This window comes from Chiloscyllium punctatum, chromosome 40, assembly GCF_047496795.1.
Source record: "Chiloscyllium punctatum isolate Juve2018m chromosome 40, sChiPun1.3, whole genome shotgun sequence".
Lineage (NCBI taxonomy): Eukaryota > Metazoa > Chordata > Chondrichthyes > Orectolobiformes > Hemiscylliidae > Chiloscyllium > Chiloscyllium punctatum.
In genome coordinates, this window is record NC_092778.1 from 13577497 (window position 1) to 13591691 (window position 14195).

Here is a 14195-nt window from a genome sequence, read left to right on the forward strand (position 1 = left end):
GAATTACAGACCGATAGCCTTGCGTCACTAGTGGGTCAGTTTTTGGAGGGGATTCTGAGGGACAGGATTTACATACATTTGGAAAGGCAAGGACTGATTAGAGATAGTCAGCGTGGCTTTGTACATAGGAAATCATGTCTCACTAACTGGATTTGAGTGTTTTGAAGAAGTAACAAAGAAGACTAATGAAGGGAGAGCAATTGACATTGTCTATATGGACTTCAGCAGAGTGTTTGACAAGCTTTGACATGGTAAACTGGTTGGTAATGTTGGGTTACATGGAATCTGGGGAAGCTAGCCAATTAGAGAAAGGGTGGTGATGGAGGATTGTTTTTCATACTGCAGACCTGTGACCAGTGGTGTGCCACAAGGTCCAGTACTTTTTGTCATTTGCAGAGAAGGAGCAGTACTTGACCTTCTGTTTGGGAATAAAGCAGGGCAAGTGACTGAAGTGTCAGTGGGGGAACATTTTAGGGCGAGTAATCATAATTCTATTAGTTTTAAAATAATATTGGAAAAGGATAGATCTGATCAAAATGTTAATGTTTAAATTGGAGTAAAGCCAATTTTGTCAGTATTAGATAGGTACTTTTAAAATGTGATGGGAGAGGCTAATTGCAGGTAAAGGGACAGTTGGGAAGTGAGAGACTTTTAAGAGTGAGAACAAGAGTTCAGAGACAGACTGTTCCTTCTCGTGTGAATGGCAAGGCTGATTGGTGAAGGGAATGCTGGAAGTTTAGAGAAATTAAGGCTCTAGTCAAGATAAAAAGGTATGTATCTGGTATAGACAGCTACCTTGCTAAGACAACTTGCAGCACTTAACACGTAGAAAGTCAAGGGTAGTAGGTGTATAGGAAAACAATCAATTACAAGTTCCCCTGCATTATCTTGCCTCCAAAACCTTCACCAGCACATGATCAAAATTCTGGTATTCTTTCCCTCAGAGCACAATGTGTGTCCATGTCCACACAAGCTACATTGATTTAAGAAGCTGGCTCACCATGGGCCACCAGATAGTTGGCAATAATTCCTGGCCTCGCAGTGGTATTTGCATTGATTAATAAATAGGACTTGTATGACTTTGGTTCAAGACAGACTTAAGGGAAACTTGCAGCAACCGATTATCGTCTTCTTCCTCCATCTCTCTGTCCCAAAAGTGGTAATGTTGCTTAAAATGCAGAACTTTATGCTTGCTTGAAGCAATACAACAATTCATCATGCATACAAAACAGCAGTAGCTCCTTGCGTAATCAAGAAAATCACTGCTTGCATTGCTAGTTGTGAACTTGAATCATGGAATACCTGTTGAATGGTTTTAAAACTTTTTACTAACTTGATGAGATTGCTTATGTTGTATACAAGACCGCTAGAGCAAGCATTGTTACAGCTCACTGCACCTGTCTGCTTTGTATCGTCTGCGCCTTTATGTGTGCCGATGTACACTGGACGAGAAGGCATTTAACATAGTTGTCCTTCTGTTTTGGTAACTAAATAATTGGCATGGTCCACATTGAAGTGCTGGTGGATGACTGTACACTTTCGGCTAAATTGTGTTATGCTCTATTTGCAGGCATGTGAAACATTTGGAGTGCTTCGTTCTGCTTCATTGCGTGGTGATGATGGCTGAGCAAGTAGTGGAGGAGGAGGTAATCAACGTTTCAATGTACCAAGGAGATTCCCATAGTGGTAGGTACTGCATGGCAACAGTGTTGCTCTTTCATACATTAAGTTATGGTTTGCTTGCATTAAATGGTGATGCCCAAAATACAAAGACAGTGTGCACATTTGCTCTTTGCACATTTTTTTGTGAGATTACAATTAACATTCTTTAAACCTTGTTACCTTGTTTCCTTGTGGCTATCTTTCCATTTGTCATATTTGTGCATTTCCTTGCAGAGAACGTTCAACTCCACTTCACTTCATTCAACTAGATCATGCGCATCTTTAATCTCTTTAGTTCTTTTGGTTCCCTAAATCTTTAACATCGTTGCTTAACTGATCTAATAATCAGTTTTGATTTTTGAATTGACTTTTGGCCTCAACAACTTTGCTTCCAGTCTTCCATTATCCCATTACGTTTACCTGATTCATATAAAAGATTATTTGCATCAGAAGTCTAAGTCAATTTAGATTTTCTATAAGACAGACCAGTTATGCAGCTCCATCATCAGGGTAAGTTGGAATTCATGCAGATTTTGTGTTTTTTGTAACGAGTAATTGCATTTGGTGTTTGAATTGACAAAATGTTTCCATGAAAATTATTAGAATAACAATTTATGTAGAATGTTTAGAAATTATGGTTGTTAGAGGAACATTCCTGTCATGAAAGTAGTTTTTTTTAGCTTTGCCTCCCTGCTGCTGATGAGAGAGTCATGAAAACATTGAGCAAGTAGAGGCCCTAATTGGGTCCTTGATAGTCAGCTTTAAAATCTTATGATGTTTTTGTTTAATACTTGGGGTTGTTGCTCTATTTTCCAGCTGATCAAAATGACTGTGCAGCTGTTAGCTAATTTTGAAATGTTCTTTTTAAGTATCTCTCTTCTTAAAATTATTTCATCATTCCCTTCTTGTTGGTGATTTAGAATGGATGAAATTACGTTCATTTCAAATGTTTTTGACACTTATTCCTGTTCCGATGAAATTGATGTTTACCCTGACCTCAAATTTTCCACCCACCGTGCAGTTTATATCTGAGAGCCACATTGTCTTTTGTTTCCAAATCGTTCTGTCACAGACCTGCAGCACACAAGGCCACGTTGCATATTGGTGAGATTTTTCAGTTTTCTTGTGGCACTGTGTTGAAATTAGACTGTTAAAAAAAATTTGCTTCTTTGACATTCACTGATTTGGAGTAGTATTGAATTTGATGCAATTTATTTCACAAGAACTTCTTCCTGCTAGCAAAAAGAAAAAAAACGTACAGCACACCTACTGGATTCCATCCCATCTCAATTAAAAGGAGTAGACTATGCAGCCATGCACCCCCTTCGTGCTTGTTTAGCCAGTGCACGCTGAATCCAGAATAGTTTGAAATAGTTGTACCTTGGAGTTTAACTCTCATTTCTGTTAAACTCAATTTTCCTTCAACTGAGATAGAAAGTTATGAAGGGACCCTCCTTGAAATCACATTGGTCAGGTGATTCAGTCAAGAAGTGATATTCCCAGACAGGGGCAGACCCTTTTCTCAAACTGTTATTTGAAACTGTAACTAAATCTTTGAGGAAATGCAGAATTACAGTACTTAAATAGAATGGAAGAGCAGAGATGTGAGAGCTATGGCTTGCTTCTCAAAGCTGCTTGTATGGGCTTTTTTCTGTCCTGTGTAGAGCTGCAATCAAGTGGCAGAATCTAATTATCCAAATGTACCAATGTTGCTTTGCAGAAGCATTCCATAAGCACAAATATATTTAAGACTGCCTCTCCTTTTAGGTTTTAAAGTGATGGAAGAGTAACATGAATAACGCTAGTTGTTCCTGTAATTGGCAAGTAGATATATCATTCCAAAAGCAAGCCAGTTACTGTTTGTTGGCCTTATTTTCATCCTGTGGATGGAAAAGGACAGACAGCGCTAAGAGTCATTATTGTAATGACTCTGCTTTTTTTTTTGTTGCAAGATCTTAAGTTGACATTTTAGTCTGTTAATATTTTTGCAAGAAAAATACTGCAACAAATGGGTTTGTGATCTTTAATAAAAAGTATTTGAACAAGCTTTGTAATGCAGAACCAACCATTTACCATCACCAGCTCCTGGGAAGACCACCTACAATGTGAGGGAAGTGTTCCTTACTCTGTCTGTGTTTTGCCCTGCCATCATTTTTCATGCCATTCTGCTCTGTTCCCCTTTTTTCCAATGATTCTATTGTGCTGCATTATCCATCCAACTGCTCTGGTTTGACTTGTATCACTCAGTATCTGAAAGAAACATTTCACGAAGGCTGGAAAAAAAATTATAAATGTTGTAAATATCTTTTTACAACCAAGTCTTTATTCCTCAATTTTTGTTCCAGTATGGAGAGACCCTCGCAATACGCCAGTCATCACCATCTCAGATGACTCTGACTCAGATGATGATCCTCCAGTTGTGGCCATTGAGAATCAACTCGTAGAGGATCAAGATGTTGTACTCATTGAGGTATAATACTTTGTTACAGAGCCTTCTGTTTAGGGAAATGGGTTTACTCAAAATATGCATTAATAGGAACAGTATGATGGTGCTTCAGTATGTGATATGAATTTTTGGAGTTGACAGTATTGGCCAAGAAGACCTTAGCTATTGATCTCAGCAAGAGAACTTTTTGATACAAACATAGAAATATATGAAATAGGAGCAGAAGCAGACCTTTTGCTCTTTGGAGCCTGCTCCACGGTTCAGTAAGACTGTGGCTGATTTGTTTGTGTTTTGAATTCCACATTACCATCTAACCTCAAACCTAGATTCTCATTAGTCAAAGGAAATCAATCTATTTCTGGTGTAAAAATATTTAATGACCACTGCATTCACCACATTCAGAGGCAGAGAGTTCCAAAGTTGCAAAACACTGAGAATTCATCTCATTTAGAGTCATGGAGATGTACAGAATGGAACCAGACCCTTTGGTCCAACCCGTCCATGCCGACCAGATATCCCAACCCAATCTAGTCTCACCTGCCAGCACCCGGCCCATTTCCCTCCAAACCCTTCCTATTCATATACCCATCCAAATGCCTTTTAAATGTTGCAGCCTCCACCACTTCCTCTGGCAGCTCATTCCATACACGTACCACTCTCGTGTGAAAAAGTTGCCCCTTAGGTCCCTTTTATATCTTTCCCCTCTCACCCTAAACCTATGCCCTCTAGCTCTGGACTCCCCGACCCCAGGGAAAAGACTTTGTCTATTTATCCTATCCATGTCCCTCACGATTTTGTAAACCTCTATAAGGTCACCAAGGGATCCCTACTTTTGAAACGCTGCTCCTTAGTTCATGACTGACCCACAAGAAGAAACATCCTTTCCACATTCACCTTGTCAAGACCGTTCAGGATCTTAAACACTTCAATCAAGTGACCCTTTACTCTTCTAAACTGTAGTGGAACAAGTGCAGCTCACCCAGTGTACCCTTAGCTGTCAACCCACTCATTCTAGTTATCAATCTAGTGAACCTCTTCTGATCTGCCTCCAACGCATTTACATTGCTCCTTAAATAAGGAGACCATACCGCATGCATTATTTGAGATCTGATCTCATCAATGCAATACAGTAGATGAATACAAATAATCTGTTTTTTCTGGTGGGGACAAAATCTTAAATACAGAGCCAAGTTGTACAGGAATTAAATCAAGAAGCGCTGCTTTCTCACATGCATTAGCAACCTGGAACTCTTTTTTTCCAAAAAGTTCTCAAAATTGGGTCAGTTGTAAAGACATATTTTTAGTATTTTTGTTTGTGGACTGAAATGAGAAAAGAACAGGTTTAAAAACAAGTTATCTGACACTTTGCTGTGTAAACATTGTTTACACTATTGGTTCAGCAGTTGAAGCCTTATTATAAATGTGCTGGAGCTGTACACAAATGGACGGCAAGAAATAACTGGTCTGTGAAATGCTGACTAGTTCGCAAAGACAAACTTCATTGGCCTATCAACAACGATGTGATTGGCTCACAGGCAACAAAGTAGCTTGGGGTGTAAATGTTTGGATCTTTGTTTTTGCTTTGCAGCAGGTTGTCATGCCTGAAAATAGCCAGTTTATTTCCCCTCACCTATTATTATAAACTGAGACCTTTATACGTAACAGTACTTGGAGAAGGAAGATTAAGATGCACAGTTCCGATCAGCAAATGGTTCATCTCAGCAAAGTCCATGAACAAGGATAATTGCCTCCCAGTCTTTACCTCTTCCCATAGCACCCTTTTTTTTTGTATCTGCCGTGTGTGTGTGTAGAACGGGTGTTTATAAGCGAGTTAGAGTTTTAATTAGGAAAGTCATGTTATCTGGGGTCTATTTAATCTAGAATCTATTTACAAGAAATTGTCATTTCTGTTATCTAAAAGATTGCTAAATTGAGGAATTCTCTGTACTTTTGTCTTGACTCCAGAAATAGCAGGGGTTGATTTCCAGTATGTGAACCCATGGAGGTATAGCACAATTGAAACTTTCACCACTGAATTTGATAGTTTTCTGCTTAACAAGGTATCATATAATATGGTACAGTGGAGGTGCTGTATGGTTTATTCTGTCGTCTGTACCTATTATTCATAACAATGATATGGTTCCCTAAAGACAAATACCTTTTGGCCCACAACATTGTTGTCAAAAATCAGCCATGTGGTAAGCTATTAAGTGGGAAAAGGAATGTCCAAAATAGTCAATATGTTATGATGTACAATATAACTTAATAAATGTAAATCAGTTGGGAGGATAAGAGGAATAATTTAATTTGCTCATTCGAATATTATTGTTGCTATAGTTAATTGCAAGTGAATAGAGAAACTAATTTATGTAGTTTTGTTTCTGTTGATGACTTTGTAAGCCACATTATATGATTAGATTAGATTACTTACAGTGTGGAAACAGGCTCTTCGGCCCAACTAGTCCACACCGACCCGCCGAAGCGCAACCCACCCGTTCCCCTACATTTACCCTTTTACTTAACACTACGGGCAATTTAGTGTGGCCAATTCACCTGACCTACACATCTTTGGACTGTGGGAGGAAACTGGAGCACCCGGAGGAAACCCACATAGACATGGGGAGAACGTGTAAACTTCACACAGTCAGTCGCCTGAGGCAGGAATTGAACCCAGGTCTCCGGCGCTGTGAGGCAGCAGTGCTAACCCTGTGCCACCGTGCCGCCCAATTATACATTGATGCTGTTCAAGATATAAATTACTGATATAATTTCTTTCAAATATATCTTGTCTCCAGTAGGAGTGAGCTGCATTTGGTTGATTTAGCTAAGCTTGTGATGGATTCTGAAATCATAGTGGCAGATTGCTTGCAATAGTACAAGCTCAGTCCAAAGTAGTCTGATTTGCAGTAACTTAATTAGTTGAGCTTTAAATCTGCTCTAGAAAATTTGGGGGATTTTGGGACAGGATATGGCTTGGAGTGGGTCATATTGTGGGGTATGTAGAGTTAGGAAGGATTGTGTTGGATCTGGGGTGAGGATGGGCTTAGGTAGGGGATTGTTGCATCAGTCGTCAGATGGACGAGCTTTGTGAGGGGTTCAAATGGGTAGGGTGTAGGAGGTTCAGGAGCGTGGGTGGAGGAGAGCAGGTAGGTAGTCGGGTATGTTCTGTTTATCTGGGTTGGGATGTTGGGCGGGAGATGATCAAGAGTGTGCTGGGAATGTGGTCAGCGCGGAGCGAAGGCATGGTTGATCAGGAGAGGGGCGTCCAGTTGATAGAGTTCAGGTTGAAGGTGAATAATGTTGGTTTACAGTTAAGTGCCATGTTAGAATGGGTTGCGCCTGTTGTTTCAGGTGTGAGACCTGTTGCGTTGAGGCTATTGACATTTTGGGTCAATTGGAATTGGAGGGTGCATCGGGTTGCATTGGGTGGAGTTGGGATGGAGGATCAGGTTGGGTCAGTCAAGGGCAAATATAGCGTCTGGTCGGTGGGGGAAAGACTATGAGCAGGAATATGTGAGGGATGTTGTGTCTAGTATGACTGTATAAAGCGATTGAATTTCCTTGGGGATATTCCCATTGTGCCCACTGAAATTCTAGCAGGAATCGTAGCACAAATCTTGTTTACAAGTTTAAAAGTGGTCTCCACTGAATTACAGCTCAAGCTGAAACAGACCCTTCGGTCAAACTCATCCATGCCAACCAGATATCCTAAATTAATCTAGTCCCATTTGCCAGCAATTGGTCCATATCTCTCTCAACCATTCCTATTCATGTACCCATCCAGATGCCTTTAAAATGTAATTGTACCACTCTCCACCACTTCCTCTGGCAGCTCATTCCATACATGTACCATCCTCTGCGTGAAAATGTTGCCCCTTATGTCCCTTTTAAATCTTTCCACTCTCACCCTAAACCTGTGCCCTCTAGTTCTGGACTCCCCTACCCTGTGTAAAAGACTTTGTCTGTTTGCCCTATCCATGCCCCTCATGAGTTTTTAAATCTCGATAAGGTCACCCCTCAGCCTCCGACGCTCCAGGGAAAACAGCCCCAGCCTGTTCAGCCTCTCCCTATAGCTCAAACCCTCCAACCCTGGCAACATCCTTGTACATCTTTTCTGAACCCTTTCAGGTTTCACAACATCTTTCTGATAGGAAGGAGACGAGAATTGCACGCAATATTCCAACAGTGGCCGAACCAATATCCTGTACAGTCGCAACATGACCTCCCAACTCCTGTACTCAATGCTCTGACCAATAAACGAAAACACACTAAATGCATTCTTCACTATCATATCTACCTGCGACTATACATTCAAGGAACTATGAACCTGCACTACAAGGCCTCTTTGTTCAGTAACACTCCCCAGGACTTTGCCATTAAGTGTATAAGTCCAGTGTTGATTTGCTGTTCCAAAATGCAGTACCTCACATTTATCTGAATTAAACTCCATCTGTCACTCATTGGCTCATTGGCCCATCAGATCATGATCCTGTTGTGGGGTAATCTTCACTGTGTTACATCTCCAGTGGTGTTATCGGCAAGCTTACTAACCATACCTCCAATGTTCAAATCCCAAATCATTTGTATAAATGACAAAAAGCGGTGGACCCAGCACCAGTCCTTGTGGCACACCATTGGTCACAGGCCTCCAATCTGAAAAGTAACCTTCCACCATCACCGTCTGTCTTCTACCTTCAAGCCAGTTCTGTACCCAGATGCCTAGTTCTCCCTGTATTCCATGAAATCTAACCTTGCTAACCAGTCTACCATGCAGAACCTTGTTGAATGCCTTACTGAAGTCCATATAGATCACATCCACACTCTGCCATCATCAATCCCCTCAGTGACTTCTTTGAAAAACTCAGTCAAGTTGTGAGACATGATCACCCATGCCCAAAGCCATGTTGACTATCCCTAATTAGTCTTTGCATATCCAAAGACTTGTAAATCCTGCCTCTCCGGATTCTCTCCAACAGCTTGCTTACCACCAATGTCAGTCTCACCGGTTTACAGTTCCCTGGCTTTTGCTCACCACTCCTCTTAAATAGTGGCACCATGTTACTCAATCTTCAGCCTTCCAGCACCTCACCTGTGACTATCGACAATTCAAGTATCTTAGCAACTGGCCCAGCAATCATTTCCCTAGTTTCCCACAGTGTTCTAGGGTACACCTGATGAGGTCCTGGTAATTTATCCACCTTTGAATTTTAAGACATCCAGTACCACCACCTCTGTAATATGGACACTCTTCAAGATGTCACCATCTATTTCCCCACATTCTGTATCATCTATGTCCTTCTCCACAGTAAATACTGATGCAAATACTCGTTTAGTATCTCTCCATCTCCTGTGGTTGCGCACACAGGCTGTCTTGCTGATCATTGAGAGGTCCTTTTCTCTCCCTAGTTACCCTTTTGTCCTTAATGTATTTATAAAATCCGTTTGGATTCTCCCTCACCCTATTTGCCAAAGCTATTTCATGTCCCCTTTATTCCCTCCTAATTTCCCTCTTAAGTATACTCTTACTGCCTTGAGACTTTTCGAAGGATTCACTCGATCTCTGCTGTCTATATCTGACATATGCTCCCTCCTTTTTCTTGACCAAAACCTCAATTTCTCTCATTATCCAGCATTCCTTACATCTACCAGTCTTACCCTTCATGCTAACAGGAACATAACTGTTTCTGGACTCACGTTATCTCATTTTTGAAGGCTTCCCATTTTTCACCAGTCTCGGAGTTTGGGGGGCGTTATAATTCAATCTCAATATGTGAACATCCCTTTCTTATCTCTCAGTTCCACCCAAATAACCTCCTTGGACCTATTTCGAAGAATATCCTCCCTAAGTACTGTTATGTAATAGAGTCATAGAGATGTACAGCATGGAAACAGACCCTTCAATCCAACTTGTCCATGTCGACCAAATATAACCCAACCCAATCTAGTCCCACCTGCCAGCATCCGGCCCATATCCCTCCAAACCCTTCCTATTCAAATACTCATCCAGATGTTATCCCTTATCAAAAATGCCTCCTTTCTATCTTCCCTATAGCATTTGTATCCTGGAGCATTAAACTTCCAGTCCTGACCATCTCTGAGCCATGTCTCTGTGATTGTTATGATATCCCACTCCTGTTTCCCAACCGTGCCCTGAGTTCAACTGCCTTCCCTTTTAGTCCTCTTGCATTGAAATAAATGCAATTTAATTTACCTCTCCCTTTGCTTTGTTTTGTTTCTGCCTGTCCTGACTGTTTGACTTGCTCCTCTTCCCAACTCTACCAGTCTCGGATTGATCTCTTTCCTCACTATTTTTGAGTCTCTTCTCCAAGAAGCTCTAGCAGATCTCCCTAACCAGTACATTAGTCCCCTTCCCATCCAGGTGCAATCTGTCTTCCTTGTACAGGTCTCTTGTACCCCAGAAGAGATTCCAATTATCCAAAATGTGAACCCCTTCTCCCCTGCACTAGCTCCTCAGCCACTCATGCTCTCTTGTCCTATTCCTACCCTCACTAGCTCATAGCACCAGGAGTAATCCTTTTTAAATACCTGCCTAACTTCCTAGATTCTCCATGCAGAATCTCATCCATTTTTCTTCCTATGTCATTAGCTCCGATGCGTACAAAGAACTCCTCAGAGTGGAGTGCGACCACCAAAATATTCTTCACTGTTTCTGAGTTATCCTTGATTTTAGCATCCGGGAGGCAACACACTGTTCTGATTTCTCGCTGTCTGCCACAGAAATGTCTGTCTGTGCCTCTGACTAGCGTGCCCTATCACAATCAATTGCTTGGAGCTTGTTACATTAGAGCCAGTCTCGATACCAGAAACTTGGCTGTTCATGCTATATTCCACTGAGAGTCTATCACCCCCAAAATTAAAACAGCATACTTGTTTGAGATGGGAATACATACAGGAGACTCCTACACTATCTGTCTCCCTCTCCTACCTTTCCTGGCAGTAACCCATCTACCTGACTGTGTTTTTTTCTCGTTTCCTATAGCTGCCATGCATCACACCCCCTTAGCTCCGGTAAATTCTTCATTGCCTCTAACTAAAGGAGTAATCTGCCATGGGTATTGTGCGAGATAAGTGGCTATCCAGCCCCATCTACGGCACTTTTTATTTCCCTTCCCAGGAACAAAGACACGGAGGAGTCTGTCCAAAACTTTTTCATTCAACTTTGCAAAGTCGGGTGCTGTTCCCAAAGGTACACACACACAAGCATAGTAATCTCCACACATTATATACATGTATATGTGGGCTGGGTTTACTACTGCTGCCTTGACCAACGAGTGCTCGGATTCCCCACTGTTTTCCTTATTTGGGTTCTGGTGCCTGGGATTCTTTTATCATTCACTTGGCCAATCAGTGTTTGAGCTTCCCATTCTTCCCTTATATGGATGATGTTGTACAACTGTGGTTAAGGGCGGCCTCTCAACTATCGAGGAAAGCTGTTACAACTGTTTCATTCATATAAACGTGGGGGAGGTCCGGCAACAGTTGAGTGTCTGCTTGTGTTTACTATGAGGTAGAAAAGACTAAAAGGCAGCTAACCGTTTAAAAATTACACTACCCCCTACAGTATCCAGGGAACTAAGGAAGGCTATCAAATTGAAAGAGAAGGTATATAAAGTGGCCAAGATCAGTGGGAAGCTAGACAATTGGAAAAGCTTTAAAGGTTAACAGAAAGCCACAAAAAGAGCTCTAAAGAAACATAAGATAGGACATGAGAAAAAAAACTAGCACAGAATATAAAGACAGATAGCAAATGTTTCTATAAATATGTAAAATGAGTGAGTGGCTAAAGTAAACGTTGGTCCTTTAGAGGATGAGAAGGGCCATTTAGTTATGAATATGATGAAATGGCCGAGGCATTGAAGAGATATTTTGTTTGTCTTCACAGTGGAGGATATGAATAATGTGCCAGTTATTGACAAAGAGACGAAGGTAGATGAGGACTTGGAAACAATCATTGTTATGGAAGAGGTTGTGTTGGACAAGCTAATGGAGCTAAGTCTCCTGGCCCTGATGAAATGTATCCCAGGGTACTAAAAGAGATGGCGAGACAAATAGCAAGTGCACTTGAGGTAATTTTCCAAAATAAACTGGAGTCTGGGGTAGTTCCAGCAGATGGGGTAAACAGCAAATGTGATGACACTGTTTGTAAAGGATGGGAGACAAAAGATGTGAATTTATAGACCAGTTAACTTCTGTAGTAGGGAAATAGCTTGAGTCTGTTATCAAGTAAGAAATGTCAAGGCATCTGGATGGAAATTGTCCCATTGAGCAGATGTAGCACGGGTTCATGAAGGGCAGGTCATGCTTAACAAATCTTTTGGAATTCTGTGAAGACATTACAAGCTTTGTGGACAACGAGGACCCAGCAAATGTGGTGTACCTAGATTTCCAAAAGGCATTCAACAAAGTGCTGTTGAAGAGGCTGCTTCATAAGATAAGGATGCATGGAGTTAGGGGTAAAGTATTAGCGTGGATAGCGGAATGGTTGACTAACAGGAAGCAAAGAGTGGGAATAAATGAGTACTATTCTGGTTGGTAGTCAGTAACTTTGTGTTCCTCTGATCAGTGTTGGGACCACAATTATTCACATTTTATATAGATGATTTGGAGTTGGGGACCATGTGTATTGTGTCAAAGTTTACAGATGACACTAAGATGAGTGACACAGCAAAGTGTGCAGAGGACTGTGAAACTTTACAGAGGAACGTAGATGCTTTAAGTGAGTGGGAAAAGGTCTGGCAAATGGAATACAATGTTAATAAATGTGAAGTCATCCAATTTGATAGGAGTAACAGTAAAAAGGACTATTACTTGAATAGTAAAATGTTGCAGCACACTGCTATTGTAAAAGGACCTGGATGTCCTTGTGCATGAATCACAGAAAGTTGGAGGACTGTATGTACAACAGGTAATTAGGAAGGAAAATGGAATTTTGTCCTTCATTGCAAAAGGGATTGAGTTTAAAAGCAGAGAGGTTATGTTGGAGCTATACAGGTGCTGGTGAGACCACACCCGGAGAATTGTGTTCAGTTTTGGTCTCCTTCCATGAGAAAGATTGCACTGGCACTGGAGGGGGTGCAGAGGAGATTTGCTAGGTTCACTAGTTGAGGGGGTTGCCTTATAAACTGGGATTATATTCATTGGAATTTAGAATAATGAGAGGGAATTTTATAGGAACATATAAAATTATGAAGGGAATAGCCTCAAAATTAGGGGGAAGCAGATTTAGGACTAAATGGAGAAGGAACTTCTTCACGAGAGGGTTGCGAAACTATGGAATTCTCTGCCCTGTGAAGTAGTTGATGCACTTCAGTAAATGTTTTTGAAGCTAAGATAGATCCTTTTTTGAACAATAAAGGTTACGGTGAGAGGGTGGTAAGTGGAGCTGAGGCCACAGAAGGATCAGCCATGATCTTATTGAATGGTGGAGCAGGTTTGAAGGGCCAGATGGCTACACCTGCTCCCGATTCTTAGGTTGTTTATGTTCTAACTGCTGCTCCAGCCAATCCACGTGACCTGATAGGATTCGCAACCAAGTACACGTTACTGCAGACATAATCATTAGTAACATGGAAACTCTCCCTAATCTCCCACATTCAACAGGAATAGCACATCACTCTGGTAAAGGTCATCTTTGCACCTGAACAATCTACAAAAAATAGCACAATCTTACTGCATTAAAAAAAATTGCTCCAGGCTAACTTACTACCCATGTTTTGTTTTTAATTTTTAATCAAGAGATAGACCGAAGTAAAACATATAACCAAAAAGAACCCACTCTGCTCACTATTTTAGGAAAAAAGACAGGAAGGTTACACTTACAAACCATGCACTTGTCTGCTCCTGTGCTGTGAGTGCGCTCACACAGGTTCTTCCAAGGCCAGCTGTGAATTTCGCTGCTTGTTAAAGGCAGTAGCTGTGCAAATTCACTGCTTTCAGTCAGCAGTGTAGGTTTCTGTTTCTCTTGCACTCCCACTCTTCTGCCCATCCTCTCGCTCTCTCACTTACCATGTCTTCGCTACCTTTGTTTTCTTCCTCCTTTTTTAGAGTGCCATTGTTTCGATCTTTT

General features: G+C 41.2%; 1 protein-coding gene across 1 annotated transcript in view; it reads left to right on the forward strand.

Annotated features, from left to right (window-relative positions):
• rnf216 (ring finger protein 216) overlaps positions 1–14195 on the forward strand; it is a 226483-nt gene that overhangs the window by 42628 nt on the left and 169660 nt on the right. The window contains exons 2-3 of the mRNA XM_072559323.1: positions 1571–1686; positions 4008–4132. Of these exons, the coding sequence (XP_072415424.1) occupies positions 1617–1686; positions 4008–4132 (195 nt within the window). The 5' untranslated portion in view covers positions 1571–1616. The remainder of the gene's footprint in view (positions 1–1570; positions 1687–4007; positions 4133–14195) is intronic.